Source organism: Diachasma alloeum, unplaced genomic scaffold, assembly GCF_001412515.2.
Source record: "Diachasma alloeum isolate Michigan unplaced genomic scaffold, Dall2.0 Dall_scaffold_01159, whole genome shotgun sequence".
Taxonomy (NCBI): Eukaryota; Metazoa; Arthropoda; class Insecta; order Hymenoptera; family Braconidae; genus Diachasma; species Diachasma alloeum.
Genome location: NW_021681269.1, coordinates 37,084 through 47,533, shown reverse-complemented (window position 1 = coordinate 47,533; position 10,450 = coordinate 37,084). Strand labels below are relative to the sequence as shown.

The following is a 10,450-nucleotide window of genomic DNA, read 5'->3' as shown; positions in this document are numbered from 1 at the left end:
AATTATTTTCCCCGAGTATTTATCAATTAATAACGAATTTTAGGGAAAGCTTTGTAAAGGATTTACCTAATTTATATGGAATTTCAGTTGATTTCCTTTTTTCCAACGACTAAATTTTTTACTTTACCTAAAACACACAAAAAATCGTCAACCCCAAGTCATCATCAGAAGTTCTTACCTCTTCGAGAGACCTAAAACTCTGCAGACTTCCACTTCTCCAGCCCGTGGACCAAGGAGACGACTTTTATGACTCGTTCTCCCTAAGACCTGATGGCCAGAAGAACCGAGGGAACTTCTCAGCCCTGATAGACGATAAAGTGAGCTCCACAACCCCTCAAAAATCAAATTGTCCAGGCCTGAATCGAGGGTTGACTGTCATCAGGACCATTAAGGAGGGGATAACTTCCTCCAATCACACGTTTAAAATCTCCGGGTCCAGGGGCATCATTAAGAGGCACCTGGGAGAGCTGGAGCCCTGCTTTGAGATACCTGGAGGTGCTGGACATGATCAGAAGGTCTAGATGATTCGTCCGGGACAATCAGGGGATGAAAAGTTTCGAGATTTTCCTGGGGTTTCGACTTCCCTGAGGATTTTCAGGGGAAATGAAGAGGGTATGGAGGAGGAGTGTCATGCTGGAGGGACTGGACATTATCAGGATCATCAGAGAAATGATCAGCGACAATCAGAAACTGAAGATTTGCACAATTTATAATTCTCACTCCTTCAAGGCGTTTTCAAGGCACTGAAGGCTTTTTAGATCCAAATTGTGGTTCTTGAGGGGCTGCAAATCACCAGAGAAATGAACATCGACAATCAGAAAACTATGGAATTTACGATTTTTCAGGGGTTTTAACTTTTTACGGGGGTTTAATAGCTCCAAAACAGGGATTACCACAGGATTGAGGCCCTAGAAGTACTGGAAATCATCGAAGAAATGATGATCGATATTCACCAACCGATGATTTGCACAATTTTTCTGGGATTTACACTTCTTCCAGGAATTGAAAAGGCATCGAGGCTTTTAAGGTCCAAATCATGGTCCTGGAGGGGCTGGACATCATCAGAATCATCAGAGAAATCATCAGGATCATCGACAATCAGAGCGCGATGGAAACCACGATTTTTCAGGGGTTTTAACTGCTTCAGGGAGTTTAATGGCTCCAAAACAGGGATCACCACAGGATTATGCCCCTAGAACTACTGGAAATTAACGAAAACATGATTGTCGATAATCAGCAACTGATAATTTTTTCCACTTCTTCGAGAAGTATAAAAGGCACTGAAGGCTCTTTAGGTCCAAATTATGATCCTGGAGGGGCTGCACATCAGAATCGTCAGAGAAATGATCATCGACAATCAGAGAACGATGGAATTCCCGCTTTTTCAAGGGTGTCACCTTTTTCAAGGGCTTGAATAGCTCCAAAACAAGGATTACCACAGGATTATGACCCTAGAATTACTGGAAATCGTCGAAGAAATTTTTCTGGGATTTACACTTCTTCGAGAAATTGCAAAGGTACTGAAGGCTTTTTAGGTTCAAATTATGGTCTTGGAGGGGCTGGACATCATCAAAATCGTCAACAAAATTATCATCAACAATCAGCGAACAAGGAAATCAAGGGTCAAGGATTTGAGAGACCCTGAAGGCTTTTTATGTCCAAATTATGCTCGTTGAGCCCCTAGAATCCACGATTTCTCTGGAGTTTCCTCATTTTAAACAATTTGAAGAGCTTCTCAAGAAAATTTTTCACAGAACGATGCCCCTGGATTCCCTGGGCATCATCAGAACCCTAAAAAAACTGATGATCTTCAGAATTTATCTGGAATTTCCACTGCCGCAAGAAGTTTAAAAGAACATTGTCGTCAAAATTATGATCCTGAAGTCTGGACATCATCAAAACCTCCATCGATAATCAGAACATCCAGAACACTACCCCTTCAACCCCCCAAGACACTCATCAGTCGAGAATTTCACCTCCCCCAATCATTTCCCCCAGAACCCCTCATGTTTCCCTCAACAAAATCATCAGTCAAGTGACATTTGTCTTAAATTACTAATCCATTCCAAATTCTCAATTCGTGGATGGATTTTCTAAAAGAAATTGGAAATTTGAGTTGTCATCAAAATTTTCAAATTTATTACATATAAAAAAAAAATTTTCTAGGAGTGTGCGAATATTCGAAAATTCTAATAATTCGTCGCGAATCGAATTCGAATTATTCGATCCAAAAACAAATAAATTGACTGTCTCGAATAATTCTAAGATTTAAAATAATTCGGAAATGATCCAACACGGAGAAAAAAATTCAATCAGGCGATGCGGTAGATATTTCCACTTACAGATGAAAATACATAGTTGTAACAAGTGTAACTATGGTTTTTGGTGAATATCTCGAGAACGGCTCTAGATAGAGGGCTCCGGTTGTACTCATTAGATTCCTCGGGAAAAAATACATCGAAAGTTCTGATCATATATGTGACTATCGATACTTTTGAAAATCTCAAAAAAAAACGGCAAGCCTATAGCCTTTAAAAAAAATGGATTTTTCGTTGAAAAACAAAATTGATTTTTTATGTTGTCCTTTATAGATTTTGAGCTCAGGAACACGATGCAATCAACGAAAATGTCCTATCTGCAACGGTTCTCCACGTATAGATGAAAATACAGTTAGCTGTCCCTTTAGTTATAGGGATAGGATTCTGGTTTTTCGCTTAGTGCTCGAGAACGATTATAGCTAGGCGGCTCCCGTTGCACTCATTGGATTCGTAGGGGAAACACTTCAAATACTTCCATTCGAATAATTTTTCTTATTTGGAATATTCGAATTATTCGATCGTTTCGAATTATTCGAAAAATTCTAATATTCGATTCGATTCGTTCCTTATTCGCACACCCCTAAAATGTTCGTTAATTTTTCAAATTAATCCTAAATTTCATGAATGATGTCATCATTCACAACGCTCAAAATTTGATATAATTCCTAGTAATCACAAATTTGATATTAACTAATTATGATGGAATCTTTTTTGTTAGATTTAATGGAAATTGAAGGGCATGAAGCTATTCCTCTTATATGCCCACCTCATGGTGAGAAAGGAGTGAGGAATAATCTGCTGACTAAACCTTTGGAGTTTGACGTAAATCCCGAGGAATTAAAGGATTTATCCGATCGCCGGTTCACTAAGTGGGAAATTATCCAGAGAGCATACACAATAAGCACCACTTCCAATATGAAAAGCAATAATTTGATGGCCAAGCTGACTGATGAACACATCTTCGCAGATACAATTAAAAAAATGCGTGTCAAGTGTGCGGCACAGGTGTTGAGCAAGAGTGTTGCTGACTATATTGTCGATCTCTCCAAAATTGTTGGTCAGTGATTGATTATTAACTTTTTTATATCATAGTCAAATACAGAGTAGTCTATAATGATATTGAAACCTTATGCCTCTGTCCATAGGCTTCGTAGACACTTCAGATGGGCCGCAGAGTATCTCGGAAAAGGCGGGACGAGACATGGCTCACATCCTTTACTTCTTCAAGGACTTATTCGACTCAGTCAATGGCCATTTACCCTCTGATCCTCAAGCCCCATTACGATGCAAGGTCACCGCGGAGAGTCCTCACCATACATTTTGGGAAGAGGCACTAGTTGAACTGAAGAGAATGCGTTTCGTCGATCCTGAAACGCTAAATAAGTGCAGACCTGTACCGACTCTCCATAGTTGGATCCTTATCATTGAGGGAATTCAGAAATTATGGAATTTATTGGTGTCGAAGGGTTTTACGGAATTAATCGTCCGTCTTCTAAGTCAAGATGTATTAGAGAATTTCTTCGGTCTCGTTAGAAGTTTTGGTGGTCGCAACATCATGCCGTCATGCTGGCAGTTTACAGGGATTTTCAAAGCTCTGCTCATCACAAACTTAACGAGTCCACAATCCGTGGTGACTAATTGTGAGAGTACCTGTAATGGCGAAATGTTATTCGCTGTGGACGACATGATTTCCAATAGTAAGGAATTGAGGGAAATGACTGCTAATGTAGATGACGACGAAGAAAACATTTTTACTGCCGAGGAAGAAGCATTAGCACGCAAGGACAATTTCGATGGGAAGTCATTACGCACCTCAATCGATTTGATTAGACAACGACTATTGCACTTGCCCAGTGTGAAAACCTGTCAAAGCTGCCAACATTCCTTGATTAGAATATCTGAGAACTCACAGGATCCAGCCTGTACATTTGAGAGAATTTATGAAACTGTTCATCAACATTTGAATGAAATCATGCCTAAAGTTTGCCATTACTGGCAAATTAGCAAGGTTTTACTGTTGAGTGTTCATGAAGTTGTCGATAATTGGTGGATTATATGCGACAATACCGACCACAGAGACAAACTGCAAACCAGAGCCATGGAAATAATAATTGATACTTACATCTCCATGTGGTGCATGATGATTAATCGTCATTTGTCAGGCAAAGTATCACACATGAAAAATCAATTAATGTTCAACCGAGCAACGCAAAAATATATTAAAACCACCAGAAAATATGAAAAAATACTTCTTGGATAAAAGTCAGGGGTTAACACACTATATCCAGCAAAGAATCTCTGATTTATTCCAACTGCTCTGGTTGAAGAAGGGGCAGGACTCTGGTAGAAGGACTCGTGTTGTTGGAGAGTGTCTCCAAGCTGTAGAAACACCATCAGCTCCAGTTGATAAAATGTCATGTGTCGAATGAGTTTGAGACAGCTCTGGTTGAAGGACGCTTGTTGTTGGAGAGGGTCTCCAGGCTGAAGGAACACCATCAATTCGAGTTGGTGAATTCTGATGTGTCGAATAAGTTGGGCAGGGCTTTGGATGAAGGAGTCGTGTTGTTGGAGAGGGTCTTCAGGCTGAAGAAACACCATCAGCTCGAGTTGGTCAACTCTGATGTGGCGAATGAGTTTGACAGGGCTCTGATTGAAGGACTCGTGTTGTTGGAGAGGGTCTCCAAGCTGAAGAAATACCATCAGCTCGAGTTGATAAAATCTCATGTGTCGACTGAATTTGATAGGGCTCTGGTTGAAGGACTCTTGTTGTTGGAGAGAGTCTCCAGGCTGAAGAAACACCGTCAGCTCGAGTTGGTGATGTCTCATGTGTCGAATGAATTCGACAAGTGCCTGGCTAATTGGGAGAATATAAACAGTAAAATGGTCCTGAGTGAAGGATTGGACTAGAGTTCCTAAAAATTACTGAGCTGTTTGTTTATTAGTTCAATCAGATGAGTAGGAAGAAGAAAATTAAATTTGTCAACTTTGGCTAGCCTAGAGACCCTGGAGCTTGGAGAATGCTCTGATTCCTCAGATGAATTTAGGACGGATTTTATACTGAAGCTAATAAACCTGGAGAGATTTAGATTGAAGAAGGAGCAAGGCTCTTGCTGTTGGAGCCGATCTCCAAGCTAGAGAACAACCATAAGCTCGAGTTGGTGGATTCTTATATGGCGAATGAGTTCGACAGGAGCCCGGCTCATTGGGAGAATATTAAGAGCAAGATGGTCCTGGGGGAGTCACTAAGTGGAGGATGGGGCTAGAGTTCCTGGAAATTACTGAGCTGTTTGTTTATTAGTTCAATGAGATGAATAGATATCTAGAGACTATTGCGGTGCTGAAGCCGATTTCTTGTTTGATGTTGACTGAGAATATGGAGGAGGAACAGAATGCACCAAAAGGTTTGTTCATTCACTGTTATTTTTCAATAAAGAAAATAAGTAATGGTTTCATTATTGTTTCAGTAGTGAGTGTTAACGAAATCATCCCTATAATGCACTGAAGTGATTTTCAGTGAGGTTCACAAAAAGTCATTGTGGCTTTAGGATCACGGAGTTTTACCCAGTGAATTATTTAGTTTTAATAGACCAAATGACAGCTAAATATTTACCTCGAGACTTTAATTTACTATGGTGGAAGGACAACGACTTCGTATTTGAATACAGCAACTTTGTGCTTGAATAGATCGCCAAGACTCCCTCCGAGTCGCTAAATGATCCAGCTACGAGATATTTACTATGGTTTATTCATAGATAAATCATGGTCATACATGAATCCATCGTTTTTCAAACAGCGGTTAGTACACGAACGGATGAAAAATATTCTTTTACTATTTGGAATTACTTTTTTTTGTAGGATTCTGAAGCAACTGAGCGATGCAGTCATCCTTCAAATTAATCGAATTATTTAAGCTTATCAATCAATGTTATTTGGGTAATAATAGAATAATTCATCAATCAATTACCAATACAATGAATAAGATTTAATTGAGCAGGATATTTTGAAAAAAATAGTTCTGAGCATTTGAGGATAGAATCATTAAACACAATCCATTGGTACTGTTAGTTACTGACAAGATTTTCAAAAATATATTTTCCAATTCCTCTCCGAACTTTCAATTGTTATGAACTTCCGTCTTCATTGACTCATAATCGATGAAATCAAATGTATATTAACTACTCTATCGTTATAATATTATTCAGCATAATCAAACCTCTGAATTATTAGTCTTTTGAAACGATAATTTTTCTCTTTCGTGAATTAACTTTTTCAATTATACTAAGGCCCGGTTGCACCAACCCCTGTTAGCTGTTTTTACCCCCGGGATAAATTTATCCATGTGTAATCCTTATGGACTAACAGACCGTTATCTGGCGGTTTAGTTAACAGACGATGGTGCAACCGAGCCTAAGGCCCGGTCGAGCCCTGTTAACTATTTTTACCCCAGGATAAATTTATCCATGTGTAATCCTTATGGACTAACAGACCGTTATCTGGCAGTTTAGTTAACAGACGTGGTTGCAACCGGGCCTTACAAATGGTTAATGACACATATCGTCGTATCTCCTCGATTTTTTTCTAAAATTGATTATAATTAAGTGCAATCAATAAAAAATTATATTAGCTTTAATTTGCATCCAACTTTAACATTGATTGATAATTAGAAGTGGAAATATTGTTGAAACCTGATCAATTGTAAAAATAGAAAGGCAAGAATTTCATCAATTTTTCGACAAAAATTTTCCAATTTGGATTATTTCTTAAATCCGATTATTGTCTGATGGAAACCTTTCTAAAATTGATACTTTCTTCTTGTTTTGTTTTATCGTAATTTTACTCCTATTGTCATTCAACTGGGCTTGATTTAATTATAATAAAAATTAAATATCATCTATGTGGAATCAGTGAATTAGTGTGTATGTATGTTGAGGTCTGAAGAAAGAACCTATTGAAATGGTATGGAGAAGTGAAAAGTCGTTGTGTCGCCAGATATTTAGAATAAGAGTTCATTATAGACTAAATATTTGAGACGATAAGTTTTCGAAGAATATTGCGTGGAAGAAAAAGGTTGTTTGTAGCGTATGCTCGAGTGAAGTGTGAAATGAAAAGTGTTTATGCTGTGTGACAGTTTTATTACGGTCTTGTTTAGTTTTGAGAGTTTTCTTGGGTGAATGAGGGTGACCTGGATGACGAACAGTGAGGTCACTTTTTGGAACAAAGGGTGTATTGGTTGAGAATGAGTGGGAGAGAGAAAGAGCATTTTGAAATAGAGAAAGAAAAGAGTGTTTGCCCGAATGAGAGAACGAAGAGTAAGTCAGTTGTAATCGGACGGATGTCGCGTGAAGATGTAGAGCAGCTTAGCTCATTTGAAGATGTACTTTTACTAATTCGATTTTAACTCAAATATATGCTTATTATTCCATTAAAATAAATATCCTATGTCCTCATGATTATGATCCTACAAATTGGGGGCTCGTCCGGGATCATGTCAAGGCAATAAAGATATTTTAAAGTGGAGTGATGACATTTTAAAGGTGAAGTCAATGGTGACAACTCATACCTGGGAATTCGGTTAAAGTGCGTGCGGTACACAATAGGCAGACGGCCACTCGATTTTTTGTGTAGCGTATTTAAGGTGTTAAAATGACTGGTTCCGTGACAGCTGAGGCGTATGAGGAGTTGGACATTGAGGAGTTGAGGAGCAAACTCCAAGTGCTTGGCCTATCGACCAAAGGGTCAAAGGAAGTGTTGATTAGTCGACTTAAAAAAGTTGATTTGACACGTAAGTCGAAAGATCTCCCCATGGAAGACAATGAAGAAGAAGAAAGTGAATATGAAGACAATTTGGATACTCTGGAAGTTGGTGAACTGAAAGCTCGATTACGTGCCTTACAACTCAAGGTGACGGGTAAAAAGGCGGCACTGGTCGAACGCTTGAGGTCAGCAGAGTCAACGGTGAAAAGTGGTGAAATTGTCGATGGTGTTAATGGCAAGAATGGCGATAACTCTCACAAAGAAGAAGTAAATGATTTTGAAAAGTTGAAGTCCAAAGATTTGAAGTCACGACTCAAAGAATTGGGATTGAAGACGTGGGGCACGAAGGCAGTACTGATCACAAGACTAAAGGCGGCTCTGGAGGGAAAAGATGACAGCAGTTCAGAAAGTGAAGAAAGTGACGAGAGTTCTGACAATGACTCTGAAGACGACAGTCAGGGTAAACGAGAAACACATGTTGTGAACAATGGGCTCAACGCAGGCGAGAACAGTGGGATGTATCGTTTGTTCGGTTATCCACGTTCTACATTGACGTTTAAAGATGTTGAAGATGCTCTTGAAAGATTCAGTGGTGATGGAAGCCAAAATATTCGACATTGGTTTTCTACTTTCGAAGAAACCGCGGAAAAGTGTTCGTGGTCAGAGGCACAAAAGGTGATTTATGCAAAGAAGTTATTAGATGGATCTGCAAAATTATTTGCAAATTACGAGTGTCATGCCAAGGAGTGGAGTAAATTAAAGAAACGGTTAATTAAAGAATTTTCCAAAACGGTGAACAGTAAACAAGTGCATGAACAGTTGGGTAATGTGAAGAAAAAAAGTGACGAAAGTTATGAAGCATATGTATATCGCGTATTAGAGATGGCTAGCCACGGTGACATTGAGTTAGAGGCTAAGCTACAGTACATTATCGATGGTATTCAAGATGAAGAAGTGAATAAATCAATTTTATATGGTGCATCGACGGTGAAAGAGTTAAGGAAAAAATTGAAGCAGTATGAGACGCAGAAGAAAAATAGTAGAACGAAGGCGAACGTGAAGCAACCCCAGAAAAATGATAAGATGAAGATGTCGAATCACACACGAGATGGTGGAAAAAACAAATTGCATTGTTTTAATTGTGGCAGCAAGGCGCACTTCGGTGATAATTGTCCAGACAAGGAAAAAGGGCCAAGATGTTTTAACTGCAATGAATTTGGACATTTGTCTACAAAGTGTACAAAAGAAAAGAAAAATACCAGAGGTGAAAAGGGAAAAGAAGAAAAAAAAGAGAAGAATCGTTGTGACGCGTTAAAATCAGGGGACAAGAAAACATATAAGCAGGTCAAAATTTTGGGTAAAGAGGTTACAGCTGTGTTGGATTCAGGGAGTGACTTACATCTGGTGCGGTCAAGTTGCTACGTGAGGCTCGGAGCTCCGAAGCTCGAGTCAAAGACCATCCCTTTTGACGGTGTTGGTGCGCTAAACCAACGTACACTTGGGCGTTTTAAGGCGGATATAATTATCGACGATTTGACGTTTAAATTCAATTTTGATGTAGTTCCAGATGAATTTCTCGGACACGATTTATTAGTGGGTGGTGAATTGTCTGATCATGCGGAAGTACGAGTAAAACACAGACAAGCAGTTTTGAAGAAAATTGAATCGGATGAAAATTTTGTGGAGACAGGTGACACTGGCTGGAATGAGGTATTGGTTATCAATGTGTGTGAAGTGACTGAAAATGACTATGAGGTTTCGATTCAACACGTAATTGATCCACAAATCAAGGGTGAATTACGAGAGTTAGTGGAGAATTACACACCGACGAAAACGAAAGATACGGGGGTAAAAATGCGGATTATTTTACAAGATGATGTACCTGTATCTCAGCATCCACGACGACTCTCAGCTGAGCAGAAAAAACGAGTGAATGAAATTATTGAGAAGTGGATCGACGAAGGTGTTGTGAAACCGAGTGTATCCGATTATGCTAGCCCTATAGTGCTGAGGGAGAAGGAAAATGGGTCACTGAGACTCTGTGTTGATTATCGGTTACTCAATAAAAAAATCATAAAGGACAGAAATCCGTTGCCATTGATCGAGGATCAATTAGTCCAATGATTACAAGTGGTGTCGTTTTGGTTTATTTGGATGATTTAATTATTCCTGCTAAAGACGAAAAAGAAAACTTGGAGAAGTTGAAAATTGTGTTGAACACGGCGAGTGAGTACGGTTTGGTGATAAACTGGAGAAAGTGTAAATTGTTGGTGAAACGAGTTGAGTATTTGGGATACATTGTGGAGGCTGGACAGATTCAACCTTCCGATAAGAAGACATTAGCGGTGGCAAAATTCCCGATTCCAAAAACAGTGAAA

At 39.1% G+C, this 10,450-nt stretch overlaps 1 protein-coding gene across 1 annotated transcript; it reads left to right on the top strand.

Moving 5' to 3' along the window:
• Positions 1–7,961: 7,961 nt before the first annotated feature.
• Positions 7,962–10,196, top strand: LOC107045980. Its single transcript, XM_015268406.1, has one exon. It carries the CDS (start codon positions 7,962–7,964, stop codon positions 10,194–10,196), a length of 2,235 nt encoding a protein of 744 aa, XP_015123892.1.
• The last annotated feature ends 254 nt before the right edge of the window (positions 10,197–10,450 follow it).